The sequence below is a fragment of the Salvelinus alpinus genome, chromosome 3, assembly GCF_045679555.1.
Source record: "Salvelinus alpinus chromosome 3, SLU_Salpinus.1, whole genome shotgun sequence".
NCBI lineage: Eukaryota > Metazoa > Chordata > Actinopteri > Salmoniformes > Salmonidae > Salvelinus > Salvelinus alpinus.
Genome location: NC_092088.1, coordinates 104,276,669 through 104,290,228, shown reverse-complemented (window position 1 = coordinate 104,290,228; position 13,560 = coordinate 104,276,669). Strand labels below are relative to the sequence as shown.

The following is a 13,560-nucleotide window of genomic DNA, read 5'->3' as shown; positions in this document are numbered from 1 at the left end:
CGATATACGCAATTAATTAAAACTAACAAAGTTGTCCCTACAGGTTTTTTAAATTACTCCTGGAATTCCAATGCGGCGGTATCTTGCTGAGAGAGTAGTTGTCTGGCGGGTGTGATATTCAGTTCATGGAGAGCTGAACCAGGCAATGAAAATCATTGCGGAAAGAGCAGGTGTTCCTAATGTTTTGTCCACTCAGTGTATTGGCCCCGTGTGGCTCAGTTGGTAGAGCATGGCGCTTGCAACGCCAGGGTTGTGGGTTCATTCCCCACGGGGGGACCAGGATGAATATGTATGAACTTTCCAATTTGTAAGTCACTCTGGATAAGAGCGTCTGCTAAATGACTTAAATGTAAATGTAATTGCTCCTGTCAAAAAGGTCATTGATCACAGAAATGGGTAAGAGTCGAACACAAAGATGAAACCACTCTGTGATGATGTACGGATCAAGAGAACTTGGGACGTGTTTGAAAAATCATAAAACTGACAGCAAAATATAGTTCAAATGTATGTTTGTTCTACAGAAATCCACCCATCAGACCATTCCTCCATTCCACTACATGCTCTGTCTGTGTCAGTTTGGTCATATGACAAAACCACATACCACTTAGGGCTGCTTTGCTAGATTCAACCTATTCCTGGACTAAACAACATGATCACTGAAAGTGCTTTTTAATCTAGGAATAGGTATCTCTGTGAAATCTGTGTCCGGGAAATCAACATTCATTGCCTGATCGTGTGGTAATCACCAACCCGTCGATCTTCAAGGTATTCTTATCACCTAACATTTAGAATACCATAAGGGATTGTACCGAGCAGGAACAGTATCCAGGGTGGTAACTAGGGATTGTACCGAGCAGCAACAGTATGCAGGGTGGTAACTAGGGATTTTACCGAGCAGCAACAGTATGCAGGGTGGTAACTAGGGATTTTACCCAGCAGCAACAGTATGCAAGGTGGTAACTAGGGATTGTACCCAGCAGCAACAGTATGCAAGGTGGTAACTAGGGATTGTACCCAGCAGGAACAGTGTGTTGGGTGGTAACTAGGGATTGTACCCAGCATGAACAGTTTCCAGGGTTGTAACTAGGGATTGTACCCAGCATGAACAGTATGTAGGGTGGTAACTAGGGATTGTACCCAGCATGAACAGTATCCAGGGTGGTAACTAGGGATTGTACCGAGCAGCAACAGTATGCAGGGTGGTAACTAGGGATTTTACCGAGCAGCAACAGTATGCAGGGTGGTAACTAGGGATTTTACCCAGCAGCAACAGTATGCAAGGTGGTAACTAGGGATTGTACCCAGCAGCAACAGTATGCAAGGTGGTAACTAGGGATTGTACCCAGCAGGAACAGTGTGTTGGGTGGTAACTAGGGATTGTACCCAGCATGAACAGTTTCCAGGGTTGTAACTAGGGATTGTACCCAGCATGAACAGTATGTAGGGTGGTAACTAGGGATTGTACCCAGCATGAACAGTATCCAGGGTTGTAACTAGGGATTGTACCCAGCAGGAACAGTTTCCAGGGTTGTAACTAGGGATTGTACACAGCAGGAACAGTTTCCAGGGTGGTAACTAGGGATTGTACCCAGCAGGAACAGTATCCAGGGTGGTAACTAGGGATTGTACCCAGCAGGAACAGTTTCCAGGGTTGTAACTAGGGATTGTACCCAGCAGGAACAGTTTCCAGGGTGGTAACTAGGGATTCTACCCAGCATGAACAGTTTCCAGGGTGGTAACTAGGGATTGTATCCAGCAGGAACAGTTTCCAGGGTTGTAACTAGGGATTGTACCCATCATTAACAGTATCCAGGGTTGTAACTAGGGATTGTACCCAGCAGGAACAGTTTCCAGGGTGGTAACTAGGGATTGTACCCATCATGAACAGTATCCAGGGTTGTAACTAGGGATTGTACCCAGCAGGAACAGTTTCCAGGGTTGTAACTAGGGATTGTACCCATCATGAACAGTATCCAGGGTGGTAACTAGGGATTGTACCCAGCAGGAACAGTATGCATGGTAGTAACTAGGGATTGTACCCAGCAGGAACAGTTTCCAGGGTTGTAACTAGGGATTGTACCCAGCAGGAACAGTTTCCAGGGTTGTAACTAGGGATTGTACACAGCAGGAACAGTTTCCAGGGTTGTAACTAGGGATTGTACCCAGCAGGAACAGTTTCCAGGGTTGTAACTAGGGATTGTACCCAGCAGGAACAGTATCCAGGATGGTTACTAGGGACTGTACCCAGCAGCAACAGCACGCAGGGTGGTAACTAGGGATTGTACCCAGCAGGAACAGTTTCCAGGGTGGAAACTTACTTGAGAGTCTCCAGAGACATCTGTAGGTTGTAGCTCCTCTCCTGCTCAGGCAGCTTGGAGAACTCCACCAGACAAGGATGCTGCCGCTTGTTATCGTCCCGTACCTGGAACACAACACCATTATATGTTATCGTCCCGTACCTGAAACACAACACCATTATCTGTTATCGTCCCATACCTGGAACACAACACCATTATCTGTTATCGTCCCATACCTGGAACACAACACAATTATCTGTTATCGTCCCATACCTGGAACACAACACCATTATCTGTTATCATCCCGTACCTGGAACACAACACCATTATCTGTTATCGTCCCGTACCTGGAACACAACACCATTATCTGTTATCGTCCCGCAACTGGAACACAACACCATTATCTGTTGTTGTCCCGTACCTGGAACACAACACCATTATCTGTTGTTGTCCCGTACCTGGAACACAACACCATTATCTGTTGCTGTCCCGTACCTGGAACACAACACCATTATCTGTTGTTGTCCCGTACCTGGAACATAACACCATTATCTGTTGTTGCTTCATACCTGAAACACAACACCATTATCTGTTGTCGTCCCGTACCTGGAACACAACACCATTATCTGTTGTTGTCCCGTACCTGGAACATAACACCATTATCTGTTGTTGCTTCATACCTGGAACACAACACCATTATCTGTTATCGTCCCGTACCTGGAACACAACACCATTATCTGTTATCATCCCGTACCTGGAACACAACACCAGTATATGTTGTTGTCCCTTACCTGGAACACAACACCATTATCTGTTATCGTCCCGTACCTGGAACACAACACCATTATCTGTTGTCGTCCCGTACCTGGAACACAACACCATTATCTGTTGCTGTCCCGTACCTGAAACACAACACCATTATATATTGTTGTCCTGTACCTGGAACACAACACCATTATCTGTTGCTGTCCCGTACCTGGAACACAACACCATTATCTGTAGTTGTCCCGTACCTGGAACACAACACCAGTATATGTAGTTGTCCCTTACCTGGAACACAACACCATTATCTGTTATCGTCCCGTACCTGGAACACAACACCATTATCTGTTATCATCCCATACCTGGAACACAACACCAGTATATGTTGTTGTCCCTTACCTGGAACACACCACCATTATCTGTTATCGTCCCGTACCTGGAACACAACACCATTATCTGTTGTTGCTTCATACCTGGAACACAACACCATTATCTGTTGTTGTCCCGTACCTGGAACACAACACCATTATCTGTTGTTGCTTCATACCTGGAACACAACACCATTATCTGTTGTTGCTTCATACCTGGAACACAACACCATTATCTGTTGTTGTCCCGTACCTGGAACATAACACCATTATCTGTTGTTGTCCCTTACCTGGAACACAACACCATTATCTGAATCCTCAACTGGGGGTAAGAGAGGCCCTGAGAGACTGGCATTATCCCACGCAGGAACGTTTTCTGTTTTGTGGAGGGATAGAGCAGAAATGTCTAAACCGACAGGGATATGTTGACTGTAAGTGCTAGAGGATAACCAGCGTAGCTCCAGCACTTCCCCAGGTGTCACTAATGGCTGTAGCAGTCACCCCACCCCTGTCTGATAGGTGGTGACCGAGGCCTGAGAAGACACTGACTGGGTTAAAAAAAATACAATTAAACGTTTCATTTTCACATGCAGAGTAGAACAGAATTTAGTCTTCTAGGGCAACAAGTAATGACCCGGGCCGGCTCTAGTCTTTTGGGGGCCCTATGCGAGATTTGGGCCCCCCCCCACCAAGCGGGCAAGAAAATGTAAATTTAAAATGTAATTTAAAGTTTATTTCCTGCAATTCCATTGTTGTTGTTGTAGTATTAGAGCAGGTTATACGCAGATCTAAACCGTTGTGGATTATTGCAGGCAGTGCGAATGAACAAACAGCTGGCCAGCGCATCATTAGCGTGCACGTGTGACCGTGCGTGCTTGTGTGTAAGAGCGCACGTGTGTACTCACAGCTCCGTAGGTCCAGCCCAGGTCAATCTTGTTCATGACCCACAGCTCATGGATGTTCTCTGCCAGCTTCTCCCTGATCCTCTCCAGGTGAGGAGGCAGAACAACCTGAAAACCACAACACGAGATACACAGGAAGTCCATGCCATTGGCCAGACGCATTACCCACACAGTGCATGGGGACAGAGGTTGTTGTTCTGGGTCCTCACTTTGTTATAACTAGTGTTGATCTGGGCTAACTATTGAGGCAAGGGAAGCTAGTCAATTGACCTTAACCCCTGTTAGTTGTTGACCAATTAAAGTAGATCTGGACTAACTATTGAGGCAAGGGAGGCTAGTCAATTGACCTTAACGCCTGTTAGTTGTTGACCAATTAAAGTAGATCTGGACTAACTATTGAGGCATGGGAGGCTAGTCAATTGACCTTAACCCCTGTTAGTTGTTGACCAATTAAAGTAGATCTGGACTAACTATTGAGGCAAGGGAGGCTAGTCAATTGACCTTAACGCCTGTTAGTTGTTGACCAATTAAAGTAGATCTGGACTAACTATTGAGGCAAGGGAGGCTAGTCAATTGACCTTAACGCCTGTTAGTTGTTGACCAATTAAAGTAGATCTGGACTAACTATTGAGGCATGGGAGGCTAGTCAATTGACCTTAACCCCTGTTAGTTGTTGACCAATTAAAGTGGATCTGAACTAACTATTGAGGCAAGGGAGGCTAGTCAATTGACCTTAACCCCTGTCAGTTGTTGACCAATTAAAGTAAAGTTCACACCCACCATGACACAGTATAGTAAAGTGTATTCTTGACCAACCTGGCTGGTGTCAACAGGTGTAGGGGTGAAGGCAGCCTGGGACAGGGTGATGGTGGGACCCAGTAGATCCCTGGTCTCACTGTGGTCCTCCTTGTACTCCTGGCTGTGTTCCACTCTCAGCTTCTCCCTGGGTAGCACAGCCTCGAAACACGGAGCGTATCCCGGCGGGGGCAGGAACTTAAACTCTCCTTGACGACCACCCAGCAGGAAACGCACTCTGGAGGGAAGAAGAAGAGGAAGAAGGAGAAGGAGGAGCAAAATAAGGAGAAGAATAATGATTACAATAAGAAGGAGAAGAAGGATTAGAAGAAGAAGGAGAAGGAGGATTAGAAGAAGAAGGAGAAGAAGAAGAAGAAGAAGGATTAGAAGAAGGAGGAGAAGGAGAAGGATTAGAAGAAGAATGAGAAGAAGAAGGATTAGGAGAAGAATGAGAAGAAGGATTAGAAGAAGAAGGAAACGGAGGATTAGAAGGAGGAGAAGGAGAAGAAGGATTAGAAGAAGAAGAAGAAGGAGAAGGATTAGAAGAAGAAGGAAAATGAGGATTAGAAGAAGAAGGAGAAAAATGAGAAGAAGGATTAGAAGAAGGAGAAGAATGAGAAGAAGAGGAGAATAAGAGTTTTTCAACATTGTGTTTTGTTAACCTTTATTCATTCAGGTTTGAGACAAACATCAAAGAGAGATCGAGATAGTTCAACATAAGACACAAGTAGTTCTCTATCCAGCCATTGCATTGTGTTTTATTAGCCTATGTTCTTAAATAGAGCTCTTAGGGCATAACGTCAGTAACCTATGTTCTTAAATAGAGCTCTTAGGGCATAACGTCAGTAACCTAAGTTCTTAAATAGAGCTCTTAGGGCATAACGTCAGTAGCCTATGTTCTTAAATAGAGCTCTTAGGGCATAACGTCAGTAACCTATGTTCTTAAATAGAGCTCTTAGGGCATAACGTCAGTAACCTATGTTCTTAAATAGAGCTCTTAGGGCATAACGTCAGTAACCTATGTTCTTAAATAGAGCTCTTAGGGCATAACGTCAGTAACCTATGTTCTTAAATAGAGCTCTTAGGGCATAACGTCAGTAACCTATGTTCTTAAATAGAGCTCTTAGGGCATAACGTCAGTAACCTATGTTCTTAAATAGAGCTCTTAGGGCATAACGTCAGTAACCTATGTTCTTAAATAGAGCTCTTAGGGCATAACGTCAGTAACCTATGTTCTTAAATAGAGCTCTTAGGGCATAACGTCAGTAACCTATGTTCTTAAATAGAGCTCTTAGGGCATAACGTCAGTAACCTATGTTCTTAAATAGAGCTCTTAGGGCATAACGTCAGTAACCTATGTTCTTAAATAGAGCTCTTAGGGCATAACGTCAGTAACCTATGTTCTTAAATAGAGCTCTTAGGGCATAACGTCAGTAACCTATGTTCTTAAATAGAGCTCTTAGGGCATAACGTCAGTAACCTATGTTCTTAAATAGAGCTCTTACGGCATAACGTCAGTAGCCTAAGTTCTTAAATAGAGCTCTTAGGGCATAACGTCAGTAACCTATGTTCTTAAATAGAGCTCTTAGGGCATAACGTCAGTAACCTATGTTCTTAAATAGAGCTCTTAGGGCATAACGTCAGTAACCTATGTTCTTAAATAGAGCTCTTAGGGCATAACGTCAGTAACCTATGTTCTTAAATAGAGCTCTTAGGGCATAACGTCAGTAGCCTAAGTTCTTAAATAGAGCTCTTAGGGCATAACGTCAGTAACCTATGTTCTTAAATAGAGCTCTTAGGGCATAACGTCAGTAACCTATGTTCTTAAATAGAGCTCTTAGGGCATAACGTCAGTAACCTATGTTCTTAAATAGAGCTCTTAGGGCATAACACCATTAGCTTATGTTCTTAAATAGAGCTCTTAGGGCATAACGTCAGTAGCCTAAGTTCTTAAATAGAGCTCTTAGGGCATAACGTCAGTAACCTATGTTCTTAAATAGAGCTCTTAGGGCATAACACCATTAGCTTATGTTCTTAAATAGAGCTCTTAGGGCATAACGTCAGTAACCTATGTTCTTAAATAGAGCTCTTAGGGCATAACACCATTAGTTTATGTTCTTAAATAGAGCTCTTAGGGCATAACATCAGTAGCCCGTGTTCTTAAATAGAGCTCTTAGGGCATAACGTCAGTAGCCTATGTTCATAAATAGAGCTCTAAGGGCATAACGTCAGTAACCTATGTTCTTAAATAGAGCTCTAAGGGCATAACGTCAGTAACCTATGTTCTTAAATAGAGCTCTTAGGGCATAACACCATTAGCTTATGTTCTTAAATAGAGCTCTTAGGGCATAACGTCAGTAGCCTATGTTCTTAAATAGAGCTCTAAGGGCATAACGTCAGTAGCCTATGTTCTTAAATAGAGCTCTTAGGGCATAACGTCAGTAGCCTATGTTCTTAAATAGAGCTCTTAGGGCATAACGTCAGTAGCCTATGTTCTTAAATAGAGCTCTAAGGGCATAACGTCAGTAGCCTATGTTCTTAAATAGAGCTCTTAGGGCATAACGTCAGTAGCCTATGTTCTTAAATAGAGCTCTTAGGGCATAACGTCAGTAGCCTATGTTCTTAAATAGAGCTCTTAGGGCATAACGTCAGTAGCCTATGTTCTTAAATAGAGCTCTTAGGGCATAATGTCAGTAGCCTATGTTCTTAAATAGAGCTCTTAGGGCATAACGTCATTAGCTGGTTGGAAAGACCATTCAGTGAACTGGATCCATAATCCCCCCACAGTACACCATCAAAAAATCAAATCAAATTTATTAGTCACATACACATGGTTAGCAGATGTTAATGCGAGTGTAGCGAAATGCTTGTGCTTCTAGTTCCGACAATGCAGTAATAACAACAAGTAATCTAACCTAACAATTCCGCAACTACTACCTTATACACGCAAGTGTAAAGGGATAAAGAATATGTACATAAAGATATATGAATGAGTGATGGTACAGACGGCATAGGCAAGGTGCAGTAGATGGTATAGAGTACGGTATATACCTATGAGATGAGTACTGTAGGGTATGTAAACATAAAGTGGCATAGTTTAAAGTGGCTAGTGGTCCATGTATTACATAAGATGGCAAGATGCAGTAGATGATATAGAGTACAGTATATACATATACATAAGAGATGTGTAATGTAGGGTATGTAAACATTATATTAGGTGGCATTGTTTAAAGTGGCTGGTGGTACATTTTTACATAATTTCCATCAATTCCCATTTTTAAGGTGGCTGGAGCTGAGTCAGTTTGTTGGCAGCGGCCGCTAAATGTTAGTGGTGGCTGTTTAACAGTCTGATGGCCTTGAGATAGAAGCTGTTTTTCAGTCTCTCGGTCCCTGCTTGGATGCACCTGTACTGACCTCGCCTTCTGGATGATAGCGGGGTGAACAGGTAGTGGCTTGGGTGGTTGTTGTCCTTGATGATCTTTATGGCCTTCCTGTGACATCGGGTGGTGTAGGTGTCCTGGAGGGCAGGTAGTTTGCCCCGGGTGATGCGTTCTGCCGACCTCACTACCCTCTGGAGAGCCTTACGGTTGTGTGCGGAGCAGTTGCCGTACCAGGCGGTGATACAGCCCGACAGGATGCTCTCGATTGTGCATCTGTAGAAGTTTGTGAGTGCTTTTGGTGACAAGCCGAATTTCTTCAGCCTCCTGAGGTTGAAGAGGCGCTGCTGCGCCTTCTTCACAACGCTGTCTGTGTGGGTGGACCAATTCAGTTTGTCCGTGATGTGTACACCGAGGAACTTAAAACTTTCCACCTTCTCCACTACTGACCCGTCGATGTGGATAGGGGGGAGCTCCCTCTGCTGTTTCCTGAAGTCCACAATCATCTCCTTTGTTTTGTTGACGTTGAGTGTGAGGTTATTTTCCTGACACCACACTCCGAGGGCCCTCACCTCCTCCCTGTAGGCCGTCTCGTCGTTGTTGGTAATCAAGCCTACCACTGTAGTGTCGTCCGCAAACTTGATGATTGAGTTGGAGGCGTGCATGGCCACGCAGTCGTGGGTGAACAGGGAGTACAGGAGAGGGCTCAGAACGCACCCTTGTGGGGCCCCAGTGTTGAGGATCAGCGGGGTGGAGATGTTGTTACCTACCCTCACCACCTGGGGGCGGCCCGTCAGGAAGTCCAGGACCCAGTTGCACAGGGCGGGGTCGAGGCCCAGGGTCTCGAGCTTGATGACGAGTTTGGAGGGTACTATGGTGTTAAATGCTGAGCTGTAGTCGATGAACAGCATTCTCACATAGGTATTCCTCTTGTCCAGATGGGTTAGGGCAGTGTGCAGTGTGGTTGCGATTGCGTCGTCTGTGGACCTATTGGGTCGGTAAGCAAATTGGAGTGGGTCTAGGGTGTCCGGTAGGGTGGAGGTGATATGGTCCTTGACTAGTCTCTCAAAGCACTTCATGATGACGGAAGTGAGTGCTACGGGGCGGTAGTCGTTTAGCTCAGTTACCTTAGCTTTCTTGGGAACAGGAACAATGGTGGCCCTCTTGAAGCATGTGGGAACAGCAGACTGGGCTAAGGATTGATTGAATATGTCCGTAAACACACCAGCCAGCTGGTCTGCGCATGCTCTGAGGACGCGGCTGGGAATGCCGTCTGGGCCTGCAGCCTTGCGAGGGTTAACACGTTTAAATGTTTTACTCACCTCGGCTGCAGTGAAGGAGAGCCCGCAGGTTTTGGTAGTGGGCCGTGTCAGTGGCACTGTATTATCCTCAAAGCGGGCAAAAAAGGTATTTAGCCTGTCTGGGAGCAAGACATCCTGATCCGCGACGGGGCTGCTTTTCTTTTTGTAATCCGTGATAGACTGTAGACCCTGCCACATACCCCTTGTGTCTGAGCTGTTGAATTGCGATTCAATTTTGTCTCTGTACTGGGACTTAGCCTGTTTGATAGCCTTGCGGAGAGAATAGCTACACTGTGTGTATTCGGTCATGTTTCCGGTCACCTTGCCCTGGTTAAAAGCAGTGGTTCGCGCTTTCAGTTTCACGCGAATGCTGCCGTTAATCCACGGTTTCTGGTTTGGGAATGTTTTAATCGTTGCTCTGGGTACGACATCGTCAATGCACTTCCTAATGAACTCGCTCACCGAATCTGCATATTCATCATTGTTGTTGTTGGACGCCGTGCGGAACATATTCCAATCCGCGTGATCAAAGCAGTCTTGAAGCGTGGATTCAGATTGGTCGGACCAGCGTTGAACAGACCTGAGCGCGGGAGCTTGTAGTTTTAATTTCTGTTTGTAGGCTGGAATCAACAAAATGGAGTCGTGGTCAGCTTTTCCGAAAGGAGGGCGGGGGAGGGCCTTATATGCGTCGCGGAAGTTAGTATAACAATGGTCCAGAGTTCTGCCAGCCCTGGTCGGACAATCGATGTGCTGATAGAATTTAGGGAGTTTTGTTTTTAGATTAGCCTTGTTAAAATCCCCAGCTACGATGAATGCAGCCTCAGGGTGTGTGGTTTCCAGTTTACAGAGAGTCAGATAGAGTTCGTTCAGGGCCATCGATGTGTCTGCTTGGGGGGGAATATATACGGCTGTGATTATGACCGAAGTGAATTCCCTTGGTAGATAATGCGGTCTACATTTGATTGTGAGGAGTTCTAGATCAGGTGAACAGAATGACTTTAGTTCCTGAGTGTTGTTATGATGGTCACACCACGTCTCGTTAATCATGAGGCATACCCCCCCGCCCCTCTTCTTACCAGAAAGATGTATGTTTCTGTCTGCGCGATGCGTGAAGAAACCAGCTGGCTGCACCGACTCCGTTAGCGTCTTTTCAGTTAGCCATGTTTCCGTGAAGCAGAGCACGTTGCAATCCCTGATGTCTCTCTCGAATGTTACCCGTGCTCGGATTTCATCGACCTTATTCTCAAGAGACTGGACATTGGCGAGTAGTATGCTAGGGAGTGGAGCGCGATGTGCTCGTCTCCGAAGCCTGACCAGGAGACCGCTACGTTTGCCCCTTTTTCGGCGTCGTGTAGCTTCGCCGGCTGGGATCAGGTCCATTGTATTGGGTGGAAGGCAAGACACTGGATCCGTTTCGGGAAAGTCATATTCCTGGTAGGAAGGGTGGTTAGTTGACGTTAATCGTATATTCAGTAGTTCCTCCCGGCTGTATGTAATGAAACTTAAGATCACCCGGGGTACCAATGTAAGAAATAACACATAGAAAAACAAAATACTGCATATTTTCCAAGGAACGCGAAGCGAGGCAGCCATCCTGTTCGGCGCCGGAAGTTGAACAACATTCCCCTTCCAGAGTACTAACCCTCTGATGCTGGGATACACTGGCTATCAGAAGGATGTTTTCACATTTTATCTAACAATTATTGTCAAAATATAACATAACAAAATATCTTTCTCTGATCAATTTTTATTATTATACAATAATAGAAATCACATTTTTTGAGGATACAATGTAGCTCAGTATTTGAATAATTTATTTTTGCTCATCTTTATAAAGGGTGTCAATAATTTCGGACCCCGCTGTAGGTCGCTGTAAACAGCATTACAAGGTTCAACCATTTGTTATAACTCCACCATGCGTACCCTCAGCATGATACACTGAGCGCGGCTGGGCCATGTGAGAGCTACATGTACAGCTGGCTGCTAAAAGAAAACACTTATGGAAGGTCAAAAGGGACAGAAGAGACGATTGGAGAAGACCCAAATGATTTGGTCTAGATCATTGTGATTGGTTGGTTGAGGAGCACTCACTTGACCCCGGCGGAGAAGCTGGCTACAGGGAAGAACAGTCCGTCAGAGTTGAAGTTCTCGAACATCCCCTGGACGGGCTGACCGTTGATACGGAACGAGATACTGGGAGCACTGAGGTCCAGACAACAGCTGACCACGTCATCCACACGGAGGAGATGTTGATTGGGTGAGCTCACTGTCCTGGAGATGCAGCCTGAGAGAGAGGGGAGGGAGGGAGGGAGGTGGGGAGGAGAAAAGGAGGGAGGGAGGGAGGGAGGGAGGGAGGGAGGGAGGGAGGGAGGGAGGGAGGGAGGGGGGAGGGAGGGAGAAAAAAGAGGAAGGAAGGGTAGAGGAGAGAGGAAGGGTAGAGGAGAGAGGGAGGAAGGGTAGAGGAGAGGAGAGAGGGAGGACGGGTAGAGGAGAGGAGAGAGGGAGGGTAGAGGAAAGGAGAGAGGGAGGACGGGTAGAGGAGATGAGAGAGGTAGGAAGGGTAGAGGAGAGGAGAGAGGGAGGAAGGGTAGAGGAGAGGAGAGAGGGAGAAAGGGTAGAGGAGAGGAGAGAGGGAGGACGGGTAGAGGAGAGGAGAGAGGTAGGAAGGGTAGAGGAGAGGAGAGAGGGAGGACGGGTAGAGGAGAGGAGAGAGGTAGGAAGGGTAGAGGAGAGGAGAGAGGGAGAAAGGGTAGAGGAGAGGAGAGAGGGAGGACGGGTAGAGGAGAGGAGAGAGGGAGGACGGGTAGAGGAGAGGAGAGAGGTAGGAAGGGTAGAGGAGAGGAGAGAGGGAGGACGGGTAGAGGAGAGAGGGAGGAAGGGAAGAGGAGAGAGGGAGGAAGGGGAAAGGAGAAAGGGATGAAGGGAAGAGGAGAGAGGGAGGAAGGGGAGAGGAGAGAGGGAGGAAGGGGAGAGGAGAGAGGGAGGAATGGTAGAGGTGAGGAGAGAGGGAGGACGGGTAGAGGAGAGGAGAGAGGGAGGACAGGTAGAGGAGAGGAGAGAGGTAGGAAGGGTAGAGGAGAGGAGAGAGCGAGGAAGGGGAGAGGAGAGAGGGAGGAAGGGGAGAGGAGAGAGGGAGGAAGGGAAGAGGGGAGAGGGGGTAGAGAAGAGAGGGTAGAGGAGAGGAGAGAGGGAGGAAGAGCAGAGGAGAGCAGGAGGAAGGGTAGAGAGGAGAGATGGAGGAAGAGTAGAGAGAGGGGGTAGGGTAGAGGAGAGAGGGAAAAAGGGGAGAGGAGAGAGGGAGGAAGGGTAGAGGAGAGGAGACAAGGAGGAAGGGAAGAGGAGACAGGGAGGAAGGGTAGAGGAGAGGACATATTTTCTAAACAACACACAGACCCAGTGTAACAGACAGAGTTGCCTTGGAAACCAACATCATTGTTTTTCACTAGCCCAACGATTCCACTGCATATCGAGGGCCATCAATAAAAGTCAGATCTGATATTTGATGACCCCTGTCAAGAAGCAGGGAGTGAGTGTGTGTGTTTGTTGCTGCCTTTGCAGTAAAATTGACAGTGATGTGAAATAACCAGCAGGAAGCATGCCAAGTGAATGATTTATATAGCTTCATACACTGCAGTTCGCCTGATGCAAAAACATGAATATTCACCTCCTCAGCCTCTCTTTCAGGAGAGATAAACACTCTGTATTGTCTGGACACTACAGACATGACTGCAGCACACGTCTAGACCACAGGGCTCTGA

General features: G+C 46.3%; 1 protein-coding gene across 1 annotated transcript in view; it reads right to left on the bottom strand.

Moving 5' to 3' along the window:
* LOC139569896 (ryanodine receptor 2-like) overlaps nucleotides 1-13,560 on the bottom strand; it is a gene marked incomplete at its 5' end in the record, with an annotated part of 288,568 nt that overhangs the window by 213,459 nt on the left and 61,549 nt on the right. Inside the window, 4 exons of the mRNA XM_071391220.1 lie at nucleotides 2,319-2,422; nucleotides 4,333-4,437; nucleotides 5,146-5,362; nucleotides 11,894-12,086. Coding sequence (XP_071247321.1) covers nucleotides 2,319-2,422; nucleotides 4,333-4,437; nucleotides 5,146-5,362; nucleotides 11,894-12,086 — 619 coding nt within the window. The remainder of the gene's footprint in view (nucleotides 1-2,318; nucleotides 2,423-4,332; nucleotides 4,438-5,145; nucleotides 5,363-11,893; nucleotides 12,087-13,560) is intronic.